General features: G+C 49.4%; 1 protein-coding gene across 4 annotated transcripts in view; it reads left to right on the forward strand.

Moving 5' to 3' along the window:
• The window catches only part of VWA5B1 (von Willebrand factor A domain containing 5B1), a 78773-nt gene that overhangs the window by 23441 nt on the left and 27856 nt on the right, over positions 1-27476 (forward strand). For all 4 annotated transcript variants that reach the window (XM_077837372.1, XM_077837373.1, XM_077837374.1 and 1 more), the window contains 6 exons: positions 6766-6942; positions 15286-15396; positions 17134-17336; positions 19689-19803; positions 24567-24752; positions 26189-26384. In XM_077837372.1, the coding sequence (XP_077693498.1) occupies positions 6766-6942; positions 15286-15396; positions 17134-17336; positions 19689-19803; positions 24567-24752; positions 26189-26384 (988 nt within the window). The remainder of the gene's footprint in view (positions 1-6765; positions 6943-15285; positions 15397-17133; positions 17337-19688; positions 19804-24566; positions 24753-26188; positions 26385-27476) is intronic.

Raw genomic sequence — 27476 nt, forward strand, 5'->3', positions numbered from 1 at the left:
GGGATTTCCCTTCTGTGAGCCAATGCAAAAGACCTTATACGCCCGGGGTAGCAACGTGCATCCACTAATGTTGGATTGCATGCCAGCGCCCTGGCATCCTTCCCCTCCCGCCCCCACCGCTACGGGGAATTCAAACTGGAGCCTGGGAAATGCAAACAGTAAAACAAGCACATAGAAGTGCCGTTTTCCTGGGAAGGGGCACATTTTTGCTAGTTCATTCTGGTTTGTTAAAATAAGAACCTTGTATTACCTTCCCTGTATGAAGGCCGCTCGGCCCAACCCACGAGCTGACGAGCCACTTGAAGAGACGGAACTGTACAGGTGGCGAGGGGGATGGGCAGAGGTTCAAATGTAGTCCAGTTCGGTAAAATGTAGTCCATGCAGTCCCTGGGTGACAAAACCATTCGTCCCAAATCTGCCTGGGGGGTGGAATTCAGCCAAGCAGAAGGGGGATGGCAGAAGGGTTGTCTGGGTGGTTCCACGCAGTCCTAACAGGCTGCACTGGGGGTTGTGGGGAGGCACTAAGCCATGCGGATGCAAATGCAGCATCCTGTTGATTCCCCCGTGAATTCTGACCCAGTCCTGGGTGCTGATAGCCGCAAACTTTTCCCAAAGCAGGAACTCCAGAGAAGCAGTCCCATTTCAGGGGTGTATTTTTCAGGGTCGCCTTGGCAGCTCACTGGCCCACTCCACTCGTAGCCGTGCAGTTCAGTCACCCTGCGTGGGGCTGTTTCAGTGGCATCCATGCTCAGTGTTCCACCATCAGCTTTGAAGAACATCTCCCTTTGCCAGGCGGGCACCACACAGACTGTTCCGTCCTCCAAAATGTGTAATGTCTGAAATGATAGAGAAGCGCTGTCACCAGCCTCCCCCGAAATTCCATTTTTTTTTAAAATTGTGGTTTCGAATTTCCCATTCTCTCAGCACTGCTTTCACGGCAATGAATCCGGCTGGGTGCTGGAAGCTTTTGTGGTCTGAGCAGCCCTCTGCCAAGGTAATGAAGTTCAGTCTCAAAAAGTAACATTTTCTGTTCTGGAAATTTCAAAGTGATTTTTTTCCTTCTGCTCCTGCACTGAGCTATTCAGGACAATAACCGTATGTGTCTTGTCTTCTTCTAGGCTCCTCGGCATCTCCAGCTTGCAATATCTCCACAGCTCGCCCACATGCAGAAGCCTGGCTCACTGGACCTTCGCGGATTGTTCCAAGAGGAAGCTTTTCCGGGATGAATTTATGGTCGGCGTTCTGGACAGGCAGAATTGTTTGAGCAGCTGCTGTCTCTAATGGCTTCAAGGTTGCCAGCTGCTGCTGTGCCTGGACCATGGGCTGCATCCCCTCTGTGGTGCCCTGCACTCCAGGAGCAGCTTGGACAACTCCATGGCTGGGTGGCCCATGCAGTAGGGGCCTATGAGTGGCTGAATAGGGCAAATGTGCCCCGTGCAGTCCTCACTGCTGAACCCCTCTCCAGTGGACACTTCCCCGTGCCCCCATGGCAAACAGGGAAAGGAGAATAGGGGGCTCACGGGAGATGCAGTAGTAGGTGGGGTTGTCTTGTACCTAGTTTCATTGTTTGCATGTGTTTATGTGCTTTATTCGTGGTAACTTTTAAAGGTTTGGGTGTTGCTGGTGTTTTGGGGTGTTAAGGGCAACTGGCCTGCCCTGCAACGGTTTCATATTGTACTTGTCCAATGAATGTGTCAAAATAAAAGTTTTGATTTCATAAAGAAATCTTATTGCCATCACTGCAACACAGCATGTAATGTGTATTTCAAATAATAAAGGCAAACACATGATCAGGGACAGCAGGGAAGTGGCATGCAAAACCCATGTCTCAATCCAGCTATGTACATCTATCCTTACATCGGTTATTTACATCAATCCATACTGTCTCCACATCCCCTTTCATGAGTGGTCGTGTCATTCAAGAATAAAATGTATGACCATCAACCCCCGTGACAGGTGACACTCACCTCCTGAGTGCCTCCTAGTGGCTGGGAGAAGTACTGTGATCCTTTCCCCCACTCCTGGCACCCCTTGTGGTGGCTGACCTTGCTAGGCGGGTCTTCAGTGACTCAGTCCTCTGGCCAAGTCACACGCTTAAAAATGAACCCCTTCCCAGGTATCGATGAGTCAACAAACTGGCTGCCTGCCCTCAGCAGGGTCTTCAGCCCCATCTCTGGGTCCTTTAAATCCAGCCCTTCATTCTGGCTTCTAAAGCCTTGTCCCGCCCGCTACTCCGGGTTCCACCCCTGGGACCCTATAAACAGCAGCAACGTATGGCTCCCTTCAGTTAGCTGCTGCTGCATTCCCTGGGCCTCTTCCCGCCCGCTCCCTTGTCCTCCACCTGCTACCTTTGGGTTAGAGTTCCTAGGCCCTCGCTCTCCCAGGTCCAATAACAACCAGCTGAGTGCCTGTGGCCAGAGGGGAGCCCCCTTCTTTCCTTCCTCCCTCTGGTCCCAGCCAAGAACTGACCCCCCGAAGGTCCTGCAGCTCCTTTTAGCTGAGCCTGCTGGGCTCTGATTGGCTGCTTCCGTGCAGCCTTTCTAGGCAGGCCTGGAGGGCCCACCTCCACTGCTCCTTCCTGGGCTGGGGTGTAGTAGGAGCATTGGGCCTCCAGCAGGGAGCCAGGAAGGCCTGGTACACCCTGTCTCACCCCACAGCCTGCACAAGCAATCAGCACCCCCCCACTCCCCGCCACAAGCACATACATAAAGGTACTGTTCTCTCTCTTCCATTGGCCCACGCAAGTCCATAAGGTGGGCGCACAAAGCATCCCTGACGTCTGTTGCCCGGGTGCATCCAGCTGCGGCTCTGGCAGGAGCACTTTCTGGCTGAGTGTAACGGGTCAGCGGCCCCTCGCTGCCATAGGCCCATTCAGGGGGAAATGGCTCACCTCTGGCTTCACAAAGACTGTGACGAGCAAAACAAGCCACAGTGAGGCGGACAGCATCAGTGTCACCGGAATCCAAATGGTTCTGTAGACATCTCCAACGGGATTTCAGCCTGCCAAACTCATTCAACCACCATTCTCCATCTGCCGGGAGTGGACTTAAACCTTCTTTTGCCTCCGAGATCAGGGGCTGGTTTCAAAAGCCAACACAAAAAGGGGCACACGGGGTCCGCCAGCATTGCAGTGGGGACAGTGACGCCATTTATGACAATGTCACGTGGCGGGAATCGTGACTCAGTGTGTCCATGAATGTAGACTCCCAATTGCCAAAGAAACCCCAAAACCCTGGCATCATGAACTTTTCCAGTGCCGGCAACCCTTACGTTCATAAATCGCCCTCTGTTGTCCACGAGGGTTTGCATAACAGTGGAGAAGCACCCTTTGCAGTTTCTGTACTTGTGCTCCTTGAGAAGGGCAAAGTATGGGCACTCGGATCCCATCAATGGCCCCGGCGCAGTCTGGAAACAAGCCGGTAATTACTTCAGGAGTATTTTTTATGCCTGCCATCTTGGGGTCAACCACACCCCTAACTGCCTCAGAAATCTCTGCCACCATTTTACCCACCATCGACTTTTCAGTCTCAAACTGGTTGGCAATGGACCTGTAGCAGCACGGGATAGCCAGCTTCCAGATGGTGATAGCAACCCACTTCTGGACCAGCCAGGCCACCCTTTATGCTGGAGGGTTGGATCTGTTCACAGAGCTGCAGAAATATAGCTTTCTTCATGCAACAGTTCTGGACCCATGGCTGGTCACTGCAGTCTGCAGGATGATGCGATCCCATCAGCCTGTGCTTACGGCCCTGCTCCAGAAGTGTCGGTCCACATAGTGGGCATGAATGGCTGTACCAAGTGACCAACATCAGCCAGTTCAAGTCTGCCATGTCCGCATCCTTCCGCTCCTGCTCCATCATTAGATCTGTCCGGTGCCTTCCGTGGGTCAGAAAAAGCTGCCGAAATGCCCACCAGTGTCTCGTGGAAGCTCTGCCTGCATCCTGAAATGGGAGTGAAAGCCCAAGCAAGAGAAGTGCTTGAAATGGCACCTTCTCCATGTTGCTGGCTCTGGCTGCTGGAAGTGCACAGACCAAAATGATGGCTCGGCAGGCTGTGTTGGCGGACTGTTCAAACTTCCTGTAACATGCCCTGTGGGCAGTCAAGCTTTCCCACACTGTGCCACCCACAAAGAGTGAGAGTGGTCACATTTTGGGTGGGTGCTAGGAAGTCTGGGATACAATTGGTTGGACTCGGGTCTGCCTACTGCAGTGTAGACCCCAGAACCCCGAGTTTGGACCCAGATTAAAATATTCTTTACCTGGGGTTGGCAATCAGTATATGTGCTCAAGCCCTGGGGTCTCAAACCCAGCGTCTGCTCTCTCAAGTGTCATTAACCCTGGCCTTGCATTGAAATGTAGATCTACTCTCAGTGTCCTGTTTACCAAGGCTTCCCTTGCAAAGCTCTCTCTGAAGTCATTGGGAGTCCCATGCTTATTGGGCTGCCAGGATTGGGCCCTGCTCAGCTGAGGCTCCTTCAACTTTGTGAGGTTCTGAGTGCCTCCCAGTATCCTCACCTGCAGAACAGCCTAGTGCACCAGGCACTGGATTTAGACTCAGGGGACCCTGGTTCAGTCCCCCGTTCAACCCTAGGCTTTTATGTGACCATGGGCAAGTCACTTACCCTACCCCATGCCTGATTTCCCCATCTGCAGAATAGGAGTGATGCTTGCCTGTGGCACGGGGTGCTGGGAAGAGAAGTGGGACAGGGTCTGCTTTTACAGTGGCCCAACGGGGCACTACTCACCCTGTCCTGGAGTCTGGGATGGTTGGTTGTGGGTCCAGTGCAGTGGTGCTTTAGCTCTCTGGCCCCCTCAGTCCCACCCCTTTCAGGGTATTAAAGTCCAAAGAGAAGGGAATCTGTCAAGGATGGTTCAGCCACAACAAATCCTGCATCTTGGCAGGGGTTAGGCAAGATTACCCTTGCGGTCCCATGTAAGCCTATGATTCTATGCATACAATGAACTCAAAAACATCTTCATCAGGACTCACCCTTCTGCTCAGGGCTTGTCTTCATGCAGCCCGCCCTTCTATTCAATTTTCCTAGGGCAGGTCATCCCATCCACAGGGGACTCATCCAGGCAGCAAGCTGTCTCCATCTCTTGGCTGACACCAGGCTTCCCTTGTGAATCCAAAGGTGTTATTACAATCTGTATACAGCTGAATAGTAATTACAATGCTGGAAGACACCAAGGGCTCTTTAGTCTGCTTTCTGACAGAGGCCAATGCTGCATGCTTCTGAGGAAGGGGTGAAACAATGTGACATTATATGGGGAGGGGGGAGCAAAATGACTTCCCAACCCCTGCAGCTGGTGAGCAATTTAGATGCTGAAGCATGCGAGTCAATAGTCCTTGTCATTTGTAGCCAGGCTAATGTAACTACAGGGTTCTGTACGTATACCTATAAATGTGATATACATTTCCACAGGGGGCAGGGGGAGAGAAATTCTGTCTGTGTTGCTGACAAATAAAGCCCCTGTGTGCAGATCAACCCGAAGTGGGGCTGAGCTGGGGAGAGATCAGCGGTATGTGCAGACCAATACTGAAAAAGAAGGGTTTGTAATGACATTATAGAGGGCTCTGGGAATGGAAGCCTCACTGGCTGTATAAAATAAGAGCAATCATTCAGGCAGAATCAGAGAGAATCGGCAGCCTTGGGCTTTTTTTTTCTTTTTTTCAGACAAATTGTTGACTTAAGTGTGTGTTTCAGTACTGCCGAGCTGGGACAAGGGGCCAGATGCGCAGCTGGTATAAATCGGCGTTGCTCCATACGTCAATGGAGCTCCGTTGATTCACGTCAGCTTAGGCTCTGTCGGCTTTTTGTTCTGTTGTTGTACAGCACCTAACACAGTGGGGTATAGGTCCATGAATGGGGCTCCTGGGCGTTATGGTAATATAAATAAATAACCCTAATACACATAACAAAGAGGAGTCTAAAAGCATCATGGGCCCTCTTTTTTTTTTTTAAAGTTCAATGTTATTGATTTTTTAAAATGAAGATTGATACGTAGAGTAAAATGAAAAAATGCAAAAAGCCAATAGGTCTGAGGTCTGATGTGTAGTGAAGAAACTATGTATCATGCAGTTTTCTACTGCAATTATACCTGGAGTGGTAGGCCAGGTATTTTAATGTATGTGATAAAATATGATAAAAAGAACAGGTAGAAAAAAACAGAAAGAGCAGAAAATAACAGAGCCGGACATTGTGCCCCATTTAGATGTGGAACAATGCCTGAGGCTGTCATGTGTTCTGTTCCTAGCTCTGCCATTTAATTTCTGTATGACCTTGAGCAAGTCACTTAATGGCACAGGGCCTCAATTTCCCCATATGTAAAATGCACATGCTAATAATATGTACTGACTTCATAGAGAGAGGCTTACTTAATAAAGCATTTGGAGATCCTCCGCCATAAGGTGGTTATTCCAAGATGTAGATTGGTTGTGTTCCCACTGTGCATTCATGCAGGCAGTCAATATGTAGGTATTCTCGGATTAGGGGTCTCATGCAGCATTTGCCCTCCAGAATGTATCTTCCCTGAAATCAGACATGTAATTGAGCACTGGAGTCGCTCCACAGGGGGTAGGAATGGGGAAGCTGTAGCATAGACAGGGCTCAGGTGTTTTTGCCACTATGTTTTTTACACTGCTCTGATTCATGCCTAGAGTTAAAAGGTGGGGTGGGGGGAAAGGAACAATACATGGAGGGGTTTTACAGATAAACCACCACACTGGGCTCTTCCTCTCAAGTTCATTTCTTGCTTGTTGCAGACGGAAATCATCAGGAAACGCCTGAACAAGGACATCCCTCACCACCCCGTGATCATGCTGAACTTCTGCCCTGACCTGAGAACCAGCCAGCCAGACCTCAGGGAAACCCAGGGAGAGTTTATATTTCTGATAGACCGCAGTGGAAGCATGAGCGGCACAAACATCAACCGTGTCAAGGTACCACAGGGGGTAAAACATGACTCCTAGGGATCTGCAGTTGCGGAGAATTGGCTGAACATTAAATTCTGGTTAAATATTAGCTAGCAAAAGTGTTTCTTTGAGTGCTGATGAAGCATCTCTGCCCATCTTTCTCGGCTCTCTGGGGGTCATGGGGTGTTCTTTCTGTGGATGGAACAAATCCAAAGCAGTTTGGTTTTCAGCATCTCACTGGTTTGCATGTAATGTGTTCTTCAGCCATTCTACCTTTGTCTGGTCAAATTTCACAGCCTTTGTCTGGTCAAATTAAACAGAGCGTTGGGACAGGTCAGTACTTTGATGGAAGACCCCCAAAGAAACTCAAAACGCCGCAGGAAGTGGTTGGTGCCAGTCACTCTGTAGGTGGCGTTCTGCCACTGACCTGCTCTGTGTCATTTCACCAGTCAGTGCCTCTGTTTTCCTCGCTGTAAAAGCAAAATAATAACATTTACCTACCTCTGTGGAATGTGTGAAGGACGTTGAGCTCTTTGGATAGAAGGTGCCATTATAAATAATAGTCAATAATGTAGCTGTTCAAATTCCCTTTGCAGCTTTGACTGGTAAAGGAGTTCTTTGTGGCCTGTGCTCAGCTGTCCTGTGGTTTTGCTGTGCAGTGTTAAAGAGCTGCTGCATTGCGCAATGACTATATGAGCAGTGGGTGACACTGAGCTGTCGAGGTAGATAGGTACAAGTGCATATGCCAGGGGATGTGCCACATGCACTGTAATCCGTAGGTACATAGGAGTAGGGCCCTACCAAATTCACAGTCCATTTTGGTCAATTTCACTGTCACCGGATTTTAAAAATCATAAATGTCATGATTTCAGCTATTTAAATCTGAAATGTCACGGTGTTGTAATTGTAGGAGTCCTGACCCAAAAAGGAGTTGGGGGGGGGTCGCAAGGTTATTGTAGGGGGAGGTTACGGTACGGCTACCCTTACTTCTGCGCTGCTGCTGGTGGCTCCCTGCCTTCAGAGCTGGGCCGCTGGAGAGCAGCGGCTGCTGGCCGGGAGCCCAGCTCTGAAGGCCGAGCCGTTGCCAGCTGCAGCACAGAACTCAGGATGGCCCGGTCTGGTGTTGCCACCCTGATTTCTGCAGTATTGCTGGCGGGGCGCTCTCCGCTCTGAAGGCAGTGGAGAAGTAAGGGTGGCAATACTGCACCCCCCCTAAAATAACCTTGTGACCCCCCCCCCGCAACTCCCTTTTGAGCCAGGACCCCCAATTTGAGAAATGCTGGTCTCTCCCTTGAAATCTATATAGTATAGGATAAAAGCACACAAAAGACCAGATTTCACGGGGGGAGACCAGATTTCATGGGCTGTGAGGTGTTTTTCATGGCCGTGAATTTGGTAGGGCCCTACATATGAGCTATAACCCTATATAAACACGCCATATTGTTTTGACGACATTATGGTAACTGGCTTTGGCCAAGGCCCCAGAAGTCAGTGGGAGCCTTTCCATTGTTTTCAGTGCATTTTGGATCAGTCCCTATAGGCTCAGTCCTGCAAACCTTACTCACATGAGGAGACTCAGTGAGTTCAGTGGGGCTATTTATATGAATACAGCTCACAGGATTGGGCCCTATGAGAGCCAAGGTGACTATTTAGTTCTTGGAGGTCCCATTAAGTGCTTTGCCGAATGGGGGGCTTAGAGATGACCCCATCAGGAGTGAAATAATAGAAGATGGGCAGTAAGCCAGGGGGCTTGGGTATGGCTGGCAAATATTCTTCCCTTGGGTTGGATTCAGTGTCAGCTTCCCCCAGTGACTTCAGGGACATCTACCCTGTGGGAATGGCAGTTTGGCTAGACAAACCCGTGCTAGATGCACTCTAGTTAGTTGATAACAATAGAAGTGAGAATGCCACACGGCAGGCTTCAGCACCAGCTGTACAAGCAAGTACAGACCTGGGGGTGAAGGTTGGGGGGGTCGGATGGTTGGTACAGCCCACGCTGAAGCCTGAGGTTTCTATCTTTAGCAAGCTAGCATGGTACAGATATGTCCACGCAAACTGCCATTCACCCACCCTGGCTGCAATGCAGACATACCCTGAAAAGGGCGTAAATCAGGACAGAGTCTGGCTGTGCACCACTGTCTGGTATAACTGTACAGGCCTGGACTTAGCCAAATTTCCCTCCTTGAAACTCCTACAGCCATCGACGGGGAAATCTCTCTAGTCACTATTTAATGATTCTTGTCTATGCTTATTGCACTTCAGAGGCCAGGTCTGTGTTTGCCAGCTGGCCCTGGCAGGTCTCAGTGAGCAGCTGCAGTTTGGGGAGGAGCAGCCCTGGAAAGATTTCCTTCTGGACTCTCTGGGGTCAGTTCACCCCTGCATTTTACATTTTCCTGAGCCAGTAGGGGCTGTTGCAATCCCTAGCCCTGGAGAGGGCAGGTGGGGTTTGCAAAGCCACCCTTCCCCTGGAATTTCTGCTAGGAAAGGGCAGCTCTAAGTTGCCGGTGAATGCCCTGCAGGCAGAGAATACCTGGGAGAGCCACTGAATTAGCTCAGCACCAGGTGTGCGGCCACACCCTCTCTTCCCACAGTGCCACCCATGTCTGGGGCTGAGCTAGGTGGATGGAGAACCCCTACCGCTGCAGAAGCCCAGTCCTGGGCACTGGTGCATCCCCTTCTGGGCATAGTCTGCCTCTGGGACTTGCACCGGAGGTCGCCCAGCAGGAGCCCTGTTCAAAGTCTTATCATTGCCAAGCTGACTCTTGTTTCCATGGGAACAGGATTTGGAAGGCCCCCACTCGCAGAGAATGAGAGCGCTGCCTGCTATGTGCTGGCTGTTGGCAGAGTTCTGGAAGGGCTAGTTTGTACAGGCCACCTGCAGAGAGCCAGAGCCTGCCTGGGGGCCACTAAAGCCTAGTACCCTAAATCTTATGTATGCACACGTGTGTTTGTGTGCTTGCCTGGGTGCATACCTGCATGTTTGTGTGTGCACACGTGAATTTTAAAGAAATAGATTTAAGTATCACCGCATTCAAAATTCCCTTTGTCATTCTTTGAAAAGCATGCAGTCCCGTCCTGCCAGGCAAAAGCCCTTCTCTCACCCTTGCAAGTGTGAGACCCGCGGGCCACTTAGGGAACAGAGCTGACTGCAGAGCTTACTGTTCCCTGCGATGGTATCGCCAAAGGGCTACACTGAGATGTCAGAGCCACTGGAGATGAAAGATTACTTCACTGATGTGCAAGGAAACACTGCTCCCCCCCCCCCATTTTACAACCTGATAGTCATTAGGAGCTTCTGTTCTGCTTTGTGTGCATTCCTTCCCACTCAGAGGAGCAGTATCTAGGGTCAGAAAATCTAGATTCTATTCCCAGCTTCGCTACTGATTCACTGCGTGGACTAGGGCAAGTCACTTATCTCCCCAGGCCTCAGTTTACCCATTTGCAAAGGGGGATAATATCTTATTCACAGGGGTGTTTTAGGCAAAGTTAGTTGTTATAATTTATTTTATATTTTTGAGAGTAGCACCTAGAATCTCCAGTTGAATTCAGGGCCCCATTGTGCCAGCTGCTGGTACACAAAGAGCTTACAATCTAAATAGACAGGACAGACAAAGGGTGGGAGAAAAGAAGGGCTATTATCCCCATTTTACAGTTGGGGAACTGAAACACAGAGAGATTCAGTGACTCACCTAAGGACACACCCATTATCGCCTGAGACTTAGTCCTAGTCCTTACCCTTGAAAACCACTGCCCTAGATAAATGTGAAAGATTATTGTTATTTAGTAACTAAAATAATCTGTGCCCATCTGTGTGTAGCATGGCAAGATCTATGGATGAGATGTGCTCTATCAGGGATTGGTGCTGTGTAATGTTATTTAACGTATAACCTTGAGCTATGGGTTCATTAATTCTTACAAGCTAAGCAGATCAAGCCTGGTTATTATTTGCATGGGAGACATCAAAAATAATTTCAGGCTGATGCAGGAAGCTGTGTAAATTACACTCCTGTTACAAACCCAGTGAGTGCCAGGTCTGTGGAACTTACACTATTTTGTCACTTTCACCTATTTTCTGACATACAGTGCACCCTGTATGTGTAACCCTATCCTACCAAAGGAGGACTTCTGGCACCTTAGACACTAACCAATTTATTTGAGCATAAGCTTTTGTGAGCTACAGCTCATTTCATCGGATGCTCAAATAAATTGGTTAGTCTCTAAGGTGCCACAAGTCCTCCTTTTCTTTTTGCAAATACAGACTAACATGGCTGCTACTCTGAAAGCTGTCCTACCAGTCCCACCTGTCCCACTTTACATAAGCTATTACCAGCAGGAGAGTGGGGTGGGGGGAGAGAAAACCTTCTGTAGTGATAATCACCCCTTTTTTCATGGTTTGTGTGTATAAAAACATCTTCTGTATTTTCCACAGTATGCATCCAATGAAGTGAGCTGTAGCTCACGAAAGCTTATGCTCAAATAAATTGGTTAGTCTCTAAGGTGCCACAAGTACTCCTTTTCTTTTTGCGAATACAGACTAACACGGCTGTTACTCTGAAACCTGTCCTACCAGTTACATCAGAGCTGAATTTAACTCATTATTCTTTATGGCTGGGATTTTTAAAGGGACTGAAGGGAATTAGGCACCCTGGCTTTATGTACCTAACTCCTTTGAAAATCCTAGCCTACAATAGCCACTCTGAGGGAACTGTCTCTGGTACTGAAATGGGACTGCTCAGGAAGGCTTTGGGTTCTGCCTGGCAGTTTAACTAGCATGGTAAGAAATACACTTGAAGATTTCCAGTCGTGTGGCCATCCTGAATGGAAGAAGGATGCTTGCCAGCCCACCCTTTCCCTTCTACTTCTAAGGAAAAGGAGAGGCCACCTTTCAAGGCAATGTATCTTCAGAAGAAAAAAAAACCCACTCTCCTGTTTTCTCCTGGCTTCTGTCGTTCGTAAATGTCTGAATGCAGTTGCTGCTTTTAATGTATTTTGGATGGATTGAACTTGATTGAATAACATTTGCATAGTCATCAGCTTGGACTATAAATTGCATGGGATGAACTTGGATGTGTTAGAAGGAGGAAATGGAGCTGCGTGGTATGAAAACTGTGCTATGTGACAACAGTGCTATCTGTAGATTAAAATGAATCAAAAATGAATAGATAGGGAGTAATTTGGTGCTTGTTTTCTGTGTGTGTGTAATCGGGGGGTGGGAGGGGGTGGGGGGAGGGGGAAGGGAATTCCAGACTAAAATGTTAAGGGGGAAAGTTCAATGCTTTTAATTTCCTGCGGCTGATTTCATTCTGGCAATCCTGCTCTAATGCAGCTCACCATTTCAAAAACACTGTATACAGGGTGGTAAGTGTGACTGTGTCAAGCATATATATTGGCAAACATGGAATAAGAAGCAGATATTGACTTCTCTTGAGGTGAACATCTAGGTTTATGGATCTGTGAGATAAATATCGAGCGCAGCAGAACTGAGATCAATAGTTAACTTAAGGAGCGATAAATCTTCCTGCTCACTGAAACGTGAAGTCCGTATTTGTAACATACATTTGAATTGCTTCATTAGAAATATCTGGAAATCTGTTTTTGAAAACTACTTCTTAAAATACAAACTTCAAGATCCTGGGGGGAAAAAAATCACCTCTGCTGAACCTTTCAGGAAGCAGCAATTTGAATATGTTCTCTCACTAATTCAGTTTTCCCTAACTCATCTGCAGCCAGTCAAAACGTATACATGGAGATCGGTTAACATTGCTCCAGATCTCTGTATTGTTTACCTCTCCGAGAGTCTCCAGTACAAACTTACGGACTTGTCACATGACTGTTTTCAGCCAGTCATGAGCCAGGGTTGTGTGTGTGTGTGTGTGTGTGTGTAAAACAGTACAGGGCTCAGGCATAACCCCCCCACACTGAAGTCACTGGGAGCTCCAGACCTGGATGCCTTGCAGATGTGATGCACTGTTTGTAGGAATGAATTTGGGGTGGCCATGAAGCTAGAGAGGTGCTATCAACTTGTGGCAAGAAAGTTACTATAAGACTTTAAGGATCTGATCCAAAGCCTCATGGCATTTTTCCATGAACTTCACTGGGCTTTGGAACAAGCCCTAAGAGCTGAAGTGTTTAACTCTGGTGCTATGGCGAAGTTCCAATTGGGAAGTTACAGTCTGATAATCTAAAATTCCCCTTCGATTGGAAATGGTATATTTTTAACTTCTTGGCTTTTTGGGTCATCTAATCCATGCCTCTGTCAATGAGAAAGTGAGGAGGCTCTCCCACTTCCTTTGACCTTAGCAGCTATTCTCTCAGGGCTGGCTCTTGGGTTTCTGCTGCCCAAGGCAAACTGACAACTGTATGATCTCATCCTCATGTAAACACACAACACTAAACCACTCTGGAACAACACAAATCACTGACCTGCACTTGGCCTTTAACCATCCTCTTTTTCACAAGTGAACTCCATATCCACTGTCTCCTGTTTGTTGTCAAAACAAGCAGCACCCTTCATCCTGAAGCATTCCATTCCCACCATGCATGATGTGAGATCGATTACATTTCTTTTCTCTAATAAAAAGAACCAGTTCAGAAGGGAAAGTTACAGAGAATTTTTCAGGTGAAAAATCATTCATTCGGAGAGAAAGCAGTTTAAAATTTTTTTAAAAAAACTGATTTTTTTCGGCATTTATGCTGTTTTGCTTGTTTTGTGCACTTTGCTCAAGAAAAAAACACAGCAGACAGTTTCTCTCACAATACACATGGCTACATTCACAAAAGAAGATTTCTGTCCAAAAATTGGTTTCAGAGTAGCTGCCGTGATAGTCTGTATTCGCAAAAAGAAAAGGAGGACTTGTGGCACCTTAGAGACTAACCAATTTATTTGAGCATAAGCTTTCGTGAGCTACAGCTCACATTGATTTTTTAAAGTTCACGAAAACAATTCTATTAAAGTTCTGTAAAGCCTCTTATTAAAACCCATCCCCCAAAATCTTACATTTTGGGGTGCATGCTACCCATCTCTGTCCTGAGGAGCTTTTTTGGAGGAGAATAGCCATCAGATGCATGCAGTGTTTTCTTAATGTGTGAATCACTTAAAAGCAAACTTGGAAATTGTGGTCTAGATGAAATTACTATAAGGTGGGTGTGCATCTGGCTGAAAGACCATACTCAAAGAGTCATTATGAATGGTTCGCTGTCCAACTGGGAGGGCGTATGTAGTGAGGTCCTGCAGGGGTCAGTCCTGGGTCCGGTACTAGTCAATGTTTTCCTTAATTACTTGGAAAATGGAATGGAGAGTATGCATATAAAATTTGAGGATGACACCAAGTTGGGAGGGGAGGCTAGCACTTTGAAGAACAGAATTAGATTAGAATTTAAAATAACCTTGACAAATTAGAAAAATGACCTGAAATCAACAAAATGAAATTTAACAAAGATAAGTGCAAAGTACTTCACTTGGGAAGGAAAACGCAAATACGTGACTACATAATGGGGAGTAACTAGCTGGGTGGTAGTATGGCTGAAAAGGATCTGGGGGTGATAGTGGATCATAAATTGAAGCTGAATCAACAATGTGATGCAGTTGTGAACGAGGCTGATATCATTCTGGGGTGTATTAGCAGGAATGTTGTATTTAAGTTCATGAGCTAATTGTCCCCCTCTACTCAGCACTGGTGAGGCCTCAGCTGGAGTTCTGTGTCCAATTCTGGGTGCCACACTTTAGGAAAAATGTGGACAAATTAGGAGAATCCAGAGGAGAACAACAAAAATGATAAGCGAGTTAAAGAACCTGACCGATGAGGAAAGGTTAAAAAAAACCAAGCTTGAGAAAAGAAGACTGAGGTGGCCTCTGTTAGCAGTCTTCCAATATGTGAAGGGCTGTTACAAAGAGGACGATGATCAATTGTTCTCCATGTCCACTGAAGGTAGGACAAGAAGTTATGCACTTAATCTGTAGCAAGGGTGATTTAGGTTAGCGATTAGGAAAAACTTTCTAACTCTAAGGGTAGCTAAGCTCTGGAACAGGCTTCCAAGGGCGGGTGTGGAATTCCCATCACTGGAGGTTTTTTTGAACAGGCTGGACAAATAGCTGTCAGGGAGAGTCTAGATTTACTTGGCCCTGCCTCAGTGCCGTAGGCTGGACTTGATGACCTTTTGGGGTCCCTTCCTGCCCTGCATTTCTATGATTCTGTGAAACAAGCAGTGTTATTCTGTTGTTATTGAACTGCATGCCGCCAAATGCAGGGTAGTGGTGAAGTTAACGTGGAGAAGGAAAGCCAGGAGGGTAATGTTGCTGGTAAAGCCAAGGCTGCCAATCAGATATCAGGCTTCCTGATGTGTTCACTTTTATTTCCTTCACCCTCACAGGATGCCCTGCTGGTCATACTCAAGAGCCTGGCACCGGCATGCCTCTTCAACATCATTGGATTTGGGTCGACCTTTAAGACCCTCTTTCCTTCCAGTCACACTTACTGTGAGGTGGGTGAAGACATTTCTGAACTCCTTGGCCTTCACAGAAGAGGGCAAGGGCCTTGCAGCTCGGACGCTGCTGCGGGGGCTGGCACGTGCTACCTTTTCAGGATGGTAGCAGGGAACGTGCTGCAGCTGATGCCAACCGTGCCCTGCCCTGGGGTCATCTGGTCCAGGGAGCTGGTTGTGTAGCTCACTCACGGCTCTGCCTCTCTGTGTGAAGCAGCTGCACACACCATTAGCCACAATCCTCTTGTTCTGGAGTCCAGGTTCCTTCACTTGGGCTGGTATGCTCCCATTGACAGGTATTAACAGAGGGGTGCTAATATCCCAGATCTTCCACACTGGGTACATGAATTCCAGGGACTTTTTCTGAGAGGACAGAACCTCTGAGACACCAGAACCCCTTTCGTTGTGGCCAAGATAGCGACCTAGGTTCGGAGGTTCTGACTTTCCACCACATGGCTTTTAGGAACCTACCTTTCCTGGACTCTCTCTGCACTGGCTATGCTGAGCTCTTCCCGAATGAGCTAATGAGCAAGAGCCAGAATGATCAGAAACCTCCTGAAACAGAAAAGAGCTAACCCTGCAGATTTCATCAACCCAGCCCCCTTCTCCAGCAGGGGCCAGGCCTTTATGCCTCTGAGCCATCGCCATGTCACTAGAAAAGACCCACATGTCCTCTTGTAGCCCAGCATACTGCAGGGTCGGGGTTTGCACCCCACATAGCATCAGACATTGACAAATGGGATCTAGCCTTTCCATAAAAAGGCTACTGTATGTGCCAGTCATTCACGCCTAGAATGTTACAGGCATGAGGCTATTACCTCCTGATGTCTGGGTCGATGGCACAGATCAGCCTCACCTAAAACAAATCCATAGCTTTGGGCTGAGCAGCACGAAGAGTTCCTTAGGGTGTGGATTAACAGGCACTGGATAGCCAGCCACACAAAAATGCACACACAGTTCTGCGTATACCTTGTGCAGCCCTAGACATGCACCCTGCTATCACAAAAGATCCCATGCACTGACTTCCACTTTTCTCCCATTCATACATACAGTGCAGGACCTTTGCTGCTGGGCCCATGTGCTCACATGTACTGCTGTCACGTATGCACCCTGCAATTGTCTTCATCGCTGTTATTGTTTATTTACAGAAGCACCTGCTATGTGCTATTGTTTATTTATGGAAGCACCTTCCAAGCACGGAAGAAGCAGAGATCCTGCTCTAGGGAGCTCACTGTCTAAGGACAAACACACAGGTCTACACAATCGCAGCTGCCCTTGCACACAGGGTGAAATTACTCCCTTGCAGAGGGACAGCAGCGGCACCCTGCCCGGGCACTAGCCCCATTTAAGCCATAAAGCATCAAGCTTAAGTGGGATTTCTGTGTTGCATATGCCTTGCGCTGCCCTCCGCGAATTTCACCTACAGAAAATAGCTGCAGACGCATTGGGTGCATGCCTTTTACAGAGGCAGCGTGGCTTGGTGGTTAGAGCAGGGGACCAAAAGTTGAAAAGATGTGGGTTGCATTCCCAGCTCTCCCACTGACTTGCTGTCTGACCCACAGCAAGTCACTTCTCCTCACCAGGCCCCTGTTTCCCCCATCCGCTAAAATGGGGGCGTAGCAATGTCGTAATGTGCTTCGGGATCCCCAGACAAAAAGTGTTATGTCAGCGCTCAGCATCAATCACAATATTTACCACAATGACTCTAGCTAGTGGGCACTTCTGCTCCCTTTGCAGGAGAGTCTGGCTATTGCGTGTGAGAGCATCAAGAAGATCCGGGCGGATATGGGCGGCACCAACATCTTATCCCCTTTAAAGTGGATCATCCGGCAGCCCATCCACAGGGGCCACCCGCGCCTACTCTTCCTGCTGACCGACGGAGCTGTCAGCAACACCGGGAAGGTCATTGAGCTGCTGCGGAATCACTCTTCCTCCACCAGGTGTGGATAACTCTGGGATCCTCTGGCATATGGCAAAAAATCCAGCATGGAGGGGACTCGGAGTGCAATGCCAGGAGCAGGCCTCCATCTTACATTTCACAGTCATCCCACAATCAGAATGAAAGGCAGGGTGGTAGCTTGTAGTAGCAGGGTTTGGAATGGATCCCAGAAGTTCAGGTCCTTTTCTGGAAGGTCATCCAGACAATCTGAGCCAGGGAAATTGGGCTGGCAGTTTCACTAGAGCAGCCTCTTCACTGATGTCTTCTGCTTGCAGGATTGACCTGAGAACAGTCTTCCTTGCAGTCTTTTAATACATCTGGTTCTGAGTCCCAGCTGGGTCCAGTGCGGGGCAGCATAAAAATCAAATATTCTGAAAAGCAAATGTGAAAAGCAGCTTAAAGGAAATGCATGGTATTTATGTGACATAAAGAGAACTTGTGGAGCTCATTGCCATAATAAATCATTGAGTCACATGTCCTGGGATGGTTTTAGAAAAAGATCAGACATTTATTAAGGGGGAGCTGTGTTGAGGTTTGCAGTTATTGTGGGGATTGAGTCCCTCTGGTATGCATGAAAAAGCGTAAGTGTCAGCACCCAACTTCCCACACTTGCTCCTGGGCCGTGAGCATTTGAGGGATGTGGTGTGTGGGGGGTAAGATGTGAACTGAGCAGGCACTGGATGTTAATGTTGCCTTTCCTGGTGATTTCCTTGCATTGATGGGAAATGCAATCAAGCAACTTTCCCTGTAAATGTACTAAGGTCTTGTCCCCATGTAAAGTTATCAGGGGAATAGCAACTGCGTTTTAAAATCACACCCTACCTTAATCCCAATTAATTTCCAAGTGTAGACGAGCCCTAAATCCATTTGGAAGGGGCACAAATAACAGGATCTGCAGTTCTGTCCACATAATGAAACCACAAGGCCTTTCCATGAGATGAGGGGCATCAGCTGGGAGCAGGGAAGGAATTCCCCACCCTGCAGGGTCCCGTATGGCAAAGTCAGGTGTGTTCTGGAGGGGCTTGTGCTTTCCCCTGAAACAGCTGGTCCTGGCCCCCATCAGAGACAGGATCCCAGATTAGCTGGAGCACCAGGTTGCATACCTTTCCCACCGGACAGGCTGCTACGCAGTTTCAGAAACCAGAGAAACAGAACAGAAAAAACAAATGATAAGTTTCCCTCTCATCCTCGAAGATTCTCCTTCCCTCCTTGTGTCCATCACTCCCGCCCCGCCACCCTCCCCTTCTGTGGGGCCAGCGGGACCTCCAGACCCTTCACTGGGGGAGGAAGGTTCTGCTCAGACTAGCAGCAGCAGTCCTAGGTGTCAGGCTCTCAGGCCCAGAGAGGTAATTGCTCAGGGTGTTCCAGACAGGCAGGGCTGGAGAAAAGCATAGAGGAACGAGGTGCTGGGGGCGCTTTTTGTGTTTCCTCTTCACCAGTCCTTAGACAGTCCTTTCCTAAGGGAGGTGGAAACCCCTGCTCCAAGGCAGGAGTGTATCTTAAACAGACGGGGATGAATCCTGAAAGGTGTTGAGCACCTGCAACTTCCATTGACTTCTGTCCATCCCTCCCTCCCTCTCTTATAACAGCTAGTCATTTACCTGTGCTCAGTGGCACAGTTCCCATGGTCATCAGTGGGAGCAGAGCTGATCCCTTAGTCTATGAAGTGAGATCAGTTCTTGCCTGCCTTTCACTAGCCAGCTAGGCCCAAGCCCCTTGCTGCAGAGGGGCTTGCTCACACCCATGGTTTTTCCTGCCTGATGCCAACTCTTGATCGCGGGCTTCAGCCAGAAGTAGCAACAACAAAAAGGTCATTTTAGCAGAAGGGCTGGGAAGGTCAGGAAAGCACTTGGCTGCTCTTTTCTTGAGAAAGTTTATTTGAATGCTGAGCAGAGATAATCAGCAGGACTCAGCTGGGGAAAATAGCTGACCCTGTACCAAAGCAGGCTGTTTGTATTCAGAGAGGGAGCGAGCTGCTGCAAAAGCTGGCAAGCGGAGGTAGAGGGAGGGGGGGGTGCCCCATGGCCAGTGCCCAGCAAGCCTGCGTCCCTTCGGGTGCCACCAGGGAGGCATCCCCCTCTATCATTTCTTCCCCTTTTGACCAGGGCTGAGCAGTCGAAGCTAAACATCCGGCTGACTTGCTGCATGCTTAGGTACCTCACTGGAGGCTGATTTCAGAGGGGTGACTGCCTGCAGCTCCCATTGAAATCAAGGGGAGCCAGGACTGTTCAATGCTATTACATTGCCCAGCATTAGTGGGGGGGTAGGGGACTGATCCTACATCTGGCCTCCTGCTCTAATGGCCCCTGCTCCTCGCCCCTGACCTGTATCCTGAATTTCCATCTTTCCCCAGGTGCTACAGCTTTGGCATTGGGCAGAACGCCTGCAGGAGGCTGGTGCGTGGGCTGGCTGCCGTGTCCAAGGGGAGTGCAGAATTCCTGGCAGAGGGCGAGAGGCTGCAGCCAAAGGTACTGCTACTCAGGATCCCTCCCCTCTTCCCATCGCTGGCTTTTCCTTGGGCGGGGGGCAAACTAGGCAGGGCTCAGAGCTTAGGTCGGTCTGGATAGCTGCCCCAAAGACTGGAGGCTTCTCTGCACGCCGACAAAGCTGGGCTGGGGCAAAGAGGCAGCTGCCCCATCTAAGTCCGTCCTGCAAAGGGGCTGGGCTGGGACTGCATAAAGACGAGGGAAGAAGGCGGATGGATTATTTGCTGATTTGACAGACCTGCAGCTGAGCAGGTGGGTGACAGCAGAGGTCACTGATGGGCTTTGTGTCAGCAGGATAGCAGCCAGTGGGGCGGGTGCTTTTCACCCCAGTGAGCTCTGAATGCACACCAGGCATGTCCCCGAATGATGCCCCTATGGAAAGGGGGAGGGGATGATGGGCCGAGGGTACATGCTAGGTGGCAGGTGTGCTAACACCAGTACCCATCATGCTGACCCTGACTCGGATTGTCTCCTTGTGCTCCTCACCTTGTCTATATTCTGTTGTCTTCAGTGTCAGGGTTAATAATACTCACTTTCTTTGGGAAATGTCTGAGGGATAAAGATGAAGAGCCAGGGATTATTAGTCAATTATCAGCTCTTTGGGGCAGGGCTTTCTGTCCTGTGTTAATTAATAAAAAAAACAAAAGGAAGTACTTCTTCACACAGTGTACAGTCAACCTGTGGAACTCCTTGCCAGAGGATGTTGTGAAGACCAAGACTATAACAGGGTTAAAAAAAGAACTAGATAAGTTCACGGAGGAACTTATGGAGGATAGATCCATCAATAGCTATTAGCCAGGATAGGCAGGGATGGTGTCCCTAGACTCTGTTTGCCAGAAGCTGGGAATGAGTGACAGGGGACGGATCACTAGATGATTACCTGTTCTGTTCATTCCCTCGGGGGCACTACCTGGCACTGGCCACTATCGGAAGACAGGAAACTGGGCTAGATGGACCTTGGTCTGACTCAGTATGGCCGTTCTTATGCTCTTATGTGTTTGTCCAGCACCTGGCAAAGGGGGTTCCTGGGCCAGGACAAGGGCTACCACAACCCTAATAATAATAATAGGAGGCCTTAGAAGCCAAGGGGGCAATGGCCCAATCCACTGACAGCCATGTGAAGAGGTGCTTTGTAGCGGGACATGGGGGTCGTCTCTTCCTTGGAGACGCATGTCTCCACAGGAAAGCCAGTGGCAAAGCACCCGCTGGTGAGACCAGAGATTTGTTCCCCAGCTAGCCAGGGACCTTCCGATCCAGCCCCAGGCACCCTGCCCTCTTTCTGTATAATGGGTCAGGGCAGTGCACTGGGAGGGAAGGGGCGGAGGTGTGGTGGGTGTTTATTCATGCTGAGGGATGGATCATTTTTAGCAGGATTTTAGATGGTGAATTTGAAGGAGAAAGGACTCCAGCCCACTGGGTTTAGCACTGGAGTTTTACGCCACAGTGGGCTGTTAGGATATGCCGGAGGAGAGCTGCCCTGTGCGGCTGAGGGCATCTCTAGCCTGCTGATATATGTCCCAGTATGAGACCAGCGATGCCAGGCCCTGCTCCCCATTGGAAAGGTTTTGGCTGACTAGGTGAATCCTAGGAGGGGAATTTAGAATTGCCACTTTCCCAGGTTGATCCAACAGGACAAAGCTGGGTGTCTCCACGTTGCCGTCCATCGGCGCACCCATGGCATGGCAACACTGCAGTGCAGTGGGCTCAAGTCGAACTGATGGGACAGTTCCTAAAAACCAGAGGCCCCGCCTGCTATTTTGTACCACCATTTTTGCACTCACAGAACGAACTGCCACTGCAAAGCCTGATTTACACCCCCCCCATCCCATTGCAGGGGCAGCAAGCCCGGTGTGGATTTCACAGGCCCAGACACCACTCCCCGAAGCTGGGGGATCACTGTGACCAAGAACTGCTTTGCAGGGATGTTTCTCAGGCCCTGACTTTGACGGGGGGGACCCGTTAACATCCCACAAACATGGCTCGTGGGAAGCAGGATCAGGGTGATCCTGAACACACCAGCACAGAGGCGTTGGGCCGAATACCCCTTCCCAACCTCTTCCTCTCCTGAGCTGAAATTCCTGTAGGCCCCTCTGGACTCAAACAACAACAGTTTCCCAGGGGAACGGACACGTTGCGTTTTAGTGAACTTCTCATCTCATTGCGGGTGGGGGTGGTCACAAGCTGCTCTTGGCACAATTCCTTGCTCTGGGACTGGCTTGCCAACTCCTACCCAGCGTGTGGGTGGGGAGAGCTGGATGAAAAAGAGCCTTCATGTCAGACTCATTGGAGAGTCAGAGCTTGTGCGCAGGGAGGAACAGAAGCGGCAGGCGTGGCACGCTCCTGGTTGCAAACACAGCGGCAGTGGTAGACACAGACCGAAACAGAGGGCTTGGCATCCAGGCAGCTAATAGCTGTGAAGTGAAGTCAAAATCCCCCGTTTTGCTCAGCCCAGCCGCCTGGAGGTTCATGGGGGCCACGGAAGAGAAATAACCGTGCAGTAGTTTTGCTGGTTAAACTGACTTTACTGCAGGCTGGGAAGCAGTTCTGAGGTTTTGATGTCTGGCTCCCACGCTGCCAATGCCATAAATAACGGGGCTCCCTGCACCTGTCACTTTCAGTCCACAGAGTTGCATTGCAAGGTTCATTATTCACAGCCTCACTATTCCCACCTCTCCTGGTTACATCCTGTCTCACTGGCAGCGTTTGAGACCCTACACCCGTCTCTTTTCTACAGCATTTATACTCCAAACTGGGAGTTATGGTTCCTTTATCATCTGCCTCCCCTCCACTTCCATTCCTGTTCTCTAGGGGTTTGTTTCCACTGAAATCATGGGCAGTGATTGCTGCTAGTCTAAACACACCTGAACTCGCTTGGATCAAGCCGTGAAGTCCGGGAGGGCTGTGCAATTACTTGGGAGACTAGGGCATGCTGCAGTCCATGCTGCTGCAGCTTCGCTGCTCTGGTACCTTAGCTAGCTAGATTAAAGCTAGCTCAGGTCCGTCTAGCCATGACTGCAGTGTAGACAGACCCTAAACCTTATGCATTTCCCCACCTGGCCCCTCTGGGATAGAACGCTCAGCTCTCCCCAGCAACAGTCGTTGGGTTCATATGATTTACTGACTTCACTGGGAGGCTGAGATTCACCCGTCTTTGTGCATTAACTTGACAGGCTCCCATTGGTTCAGTCCAGCCTAGCACCCGCGTCGGAAACGCCAGCTGTAATGACTGTTTCACGCAAAAGGGCCCGATCCTGTTCCCCCTATAGCCCAGGAAGCACTTTCAAAGATAGAGAAGCACCAGTGTCTGTGTTATAAATTAAGCCCCAAGACAGGAAAGGGCGTTTTTACAGGGCTGTTAATACAGGCCTCACTTGTTATGCAGATGGTCTTCAGCCATCTGAGGCATCAATTAATGGCCCCATCAAACACATCCTGGTGTGCCTTACAGATCCTGTATTGTGGACATTGAACCATATAGAAAGTTTAAAATGCCCTGTAGGTAAATCTCTTTTTAACTTCTCTTTGCACTCTGGAAAACAGTCCCGAGTGGGAAAGCAGTAACGAATGTATTTGCCTGTAATATATATACATTGATATTGGCCTAGATCTCCAGCTAGCGTAAACTGGCATAACTCCATAAAGGTCAGTGGGGCTACGTTGATTTACATAGAGTGTTGCCAATTGACCCCAGCTGGCCCAGTGCTGAGCTACCAGTAGCCTCTTTGTGTGCTTGTGAGAAGGGCTCGCTGTCCTTGCGAAGACGCGGAGTCACGTTGATTCAGAGCACAGAGATCTCTCGGTGTCTGCCCGGGAGGCTTGTTTGGAAAGGCCCAGGGAATTCTCTACAGAAAGGCAAGCGTGTCTCGTGGCTGGGGAGATTGGTAAGGGATGGCGCAGAGTTAGAGCACTCTTCACACTGTGTGTGTGTGTGATTAATGCCTATGCAGAGCAGGGACCTGCCTGCCATCCAAGGTACCAGAGTGTTATCCTGCAGCAAAGGCATCTGCTGAAATTCATACTGAGGATTTTCTGAAACGCACTCATGGTTGGTTTCGTTGCCCCTGATGTAGGGGGCTTGGCAGGGCAAAAAGGAAATTGGCTGGAGTGCAGAGGGCTGGTGGTAGATGGCACGATTTGGAGCAGCCTCAGGGATGCTCTATGTTGCTTTCTTGGACCAGACTGGTGTCTGGCAGCTGAAGGATCAGATGGCATAAACCACCTGCATGCTCCGTTGAGGGGGTTGGAATACTGGAGACAGGTGGCATGTAGCAGGTGAGTTCCCAGGGATCACAGGGCCGTCTCGCTCTATGCTGGTGTCTCTCACTCCCATGGGGCAGATCAATTTGCCCAATCGGCCAGATGTGTATAGGGTGGATTTTTTCCACTTTCCCCTGAAGCATCATATGTAAGATGCAGGCAGGAGACAAGAGCAGCTGGGCCATCGGCCTTTCCCTGTGAGCTCAGCCTGTTCTGTCAGCTAGACTCAAGACATCACATTGTGATGGGTTCTGGAGAGGACAATCGACGACTGAAATCCAGGTGGGCAGGTCTGTTTATCTTCACTGTGCAACACACTGAGATACCCCGGCGTGTTCACACACTCACATACTCACCCACAGGTGCATGCCAACACACTCTGGCATCTATGCATGCCCATGCTCACAACACATGCCCGCACACTCATTCACAACACCCTCCCCTCTGCCGTTTGACAGACCACGTGGGTTTGTGCTCTGTCCTGCCAGATGATCAAGTCTCTGAAGAAAGCTATGGCACCTGTCCTGAGCGATGTAACCGTGGAGTGGGTCTTTCCTGAAACCACTGAGGTCTTGATCTCCCCAGTCAGTGCCAGCTGCCTCTTCCCTGGTGATCGGCTGGTTGGGTACAGCATTGTCTGTGACACGTCCCTGTACATCTCCAACCCCAGAGCTGTAAGTAACCTCTGCCATATTTCCCAGCCCCATGGGCAATGGGCGTGCACCCTGGGTGGGTATGCATATGCCTGTGTATGTTTGTGTATTCATATGTGTTTGGGTGTGCACGGGCATGGTGTGTGTGAATCCATGTGTATGTGTGAGTGCGCATGAAGTGTGGGGGTGTGCATTGCATGCGTGTATGCGGGTGTGGTGGGGGAGCCAGTTACACACTCTCTCACTCCTCCCTGGCATGGAGACTTACCTCTCAGATATGAGTCATGAAGTGAATGCGGCTGAATGGGGAAGAGGGAACCATGGCGGAGAGTTCGATCAGCAGGAGTTCCTAGCTTGGTAGCCACATACTGTTGCAGGGCTGCTCTACCAAGGCCACGATGGCCGTAACGTGAATCTTTCTTTGGATATTATGCTCGTCACATGCACAGAAAACTCTGCCACCAGACAGGGTGTCTTGCTGAGTGGCTTGCCCCACTTCCATTCACGGGTCAACTGTGCACCACTGAGGTGCAGGAGGAAGGTGGGGTGGTTGTTTGATCCCACTGTGCTTTGTTCTCTTCCTCTCCTTCCCAAACATAACACAAGCCAACAGTCTTGAAAAGCACCAGCTGTAATTGCCTGAGGCATAAGGATGTGAAGGAGTGAGGCAGGAGTGTTGCAAGCAAGACACGAGAAGTAATTCTTCCACTCTACTCTGCGCTGATTAGGCTTCAACTGGAGTATTGTGTCCAGTTCTGGGCGCCACATTTCAGGAAGGATGTGGACAAATTGGAGAAAGTCCAGACAAGTGCAACAAAAATGATTAAAGGTCGAGAAAACATGACCTGTGAGAGAAGATTGAAAAAATTGGGTTTGTTTAGTCTGGAGAAGAGAAGACTGAGAGGGGACATGGTAACAGTTTTCAAGTACATAAAAGGTTGCTACAAGGAAGAGGGAGAAGAATTGTTCTTCTTAACCTCGGAGGCTAGGACAAGACGCAATGGGCTTAAATTGCAGCACGGGCAGTTTAGGTTGGACATTAGGAAAAGCGTCCTAACTGTCAGGGTGGTTAAGCACTGGAGTAAATCACCTAGGGAGGTGGTGGAATCTCCATCATTGGGGATTTTTAAGAACAGCTTGAACAGACACCTACCAGGGATGGTCTAGATAATTAGTCCTGCCTTGAGTGCAGGGGACTGGACTAGATGACCTCTCGAGGTCCCTTCCAGTTCTATGATCAGGGACAGCGGGGGAGGGGAGAAGGGGTCTGGGTCAATGGGATATAGGGAGAAGGGGCACTAGACATGGGGTATCCCGGCACTTCATCAAGAGGGGTGGGGATGTATGAATTGCTAAGACTGCCAATTCCATGCACATCCTGAGCCCTTTCCAGATCCAGCAGGCCAGAGCGGATGCAGCATTTCAGCCCAATTCCTCTCTTTCCCTTTCTTTCCCAGGACAAGAGACGGCGTTACAGCATGATGCATTCCCAGGAGTCAGGCAGTTCCGTTTTCTTTCACTCCCAGGAAGAGGGAGCTAGCTTGGACAGCTGGAGCTATCCCAAGGACTCTGCGGGGGGGCTCCCTTCAGAGCAGACCCCTGATCTCTTGGTGGTTGGCGAAGAACCGAGGAGAGAATCTGACCCAGATACTGGTCAGTTTCTCCTTGTTGTAAACCCAGTAGCATCACCCACTCCTCTTCCTGATCATTGCCTTTAGCCACTGGTTTGTCGCTTTCAGATAACATCCCTTCAGCTGTATCTCTGTGAAGTGACAGGGGTCTCTGGAGAAGTGGCAACAAATCACACAAAGCTCAGAGACTCCACTTGGCTTGGCTGCTTTATTCAAAGATGTCTGGGAATCGAACTGGGAACCCACTGAGAATAGGCATCCCCCGAGATTTGCAGCACATCCTGGGCTTTGGCCCTGGGATTATTATTGCAAAGTTTACGCTCCCTCTCATAGTCAAAACCATCTGCACTAAAAGGCTTCCCGGGCTCTTGGTGACCCTCTGCAAGGTTTGGATCAGGCCAAATTCCAATCCCAGATGTAGGATCTTATTGAATCCCATCCCACTACTCGGCAGCCTGAATAGTGTATTCCTCTGGAGACCTGCCAGGCCCTCTTGCTTCCACAAAAGGAGGGAGAGGGGTTAGACTAGGGGACTGGGAATCAGGACTCTTTGGTTCTCTATTCCTGGATCTGCCACTGACTTTGCTGGAGACTTTGTGCAAGTCACTTTGCCTTTCCCTGCCTCACGTTCCCCATCAGCAGAATGGGGCGAATGATGTTTACCTACCTGCCAAGCATGGGAGAGGACAGAGGTGTTCAAGTCTTTGGCTAGACATTCCTCAGACTTGCAAAACAGTCCCAGCACTCACCAAGTATCAAAGTCACACTCAACAGTGAGGAGAGAGGAGTCTGGGGCAGATGTAAAACCCAGGTCCTGGCCTCTTGGACATTAACGAGTCCCTGACACTTTTCTCAAGGCTAAGGGTATTAATCCTGTTGGCCCAGTCAAATTCCAACAGTGTCACGGCTGTGTTCCATCCCAGGAAGGGCTGCATGTCAGTCCTGGGTGCAGGGATCCCTGATTCGAATAGGGATCCTTCAGGACGAAAGCTACTCTATGAACGAAAGTCCATGTACTGTATTCCAAAGCTTGGCCCCTTCATGCCTGGACCACCCCTGCGTATGAGCAGTGTGGAGGGTTCTTTTCCCTGGGGGCTCTCAAGCACAAGTCTCT

Source organism: Eretmochelys imbricata, chromosome 18 (genome assembly GCF_965152235.1).
Source record: "Eretmochelys imbricata isolate rEreImb1 chromosome 18, rEreImb1.hap1, whole genome shotgun sequence".
Classification (NCBI taxonomy): Eukaryota; Metazoa; Chordata; order Testudines; family Cheloniidae; genus Eretmochelys; species Eretmochelys imbricata.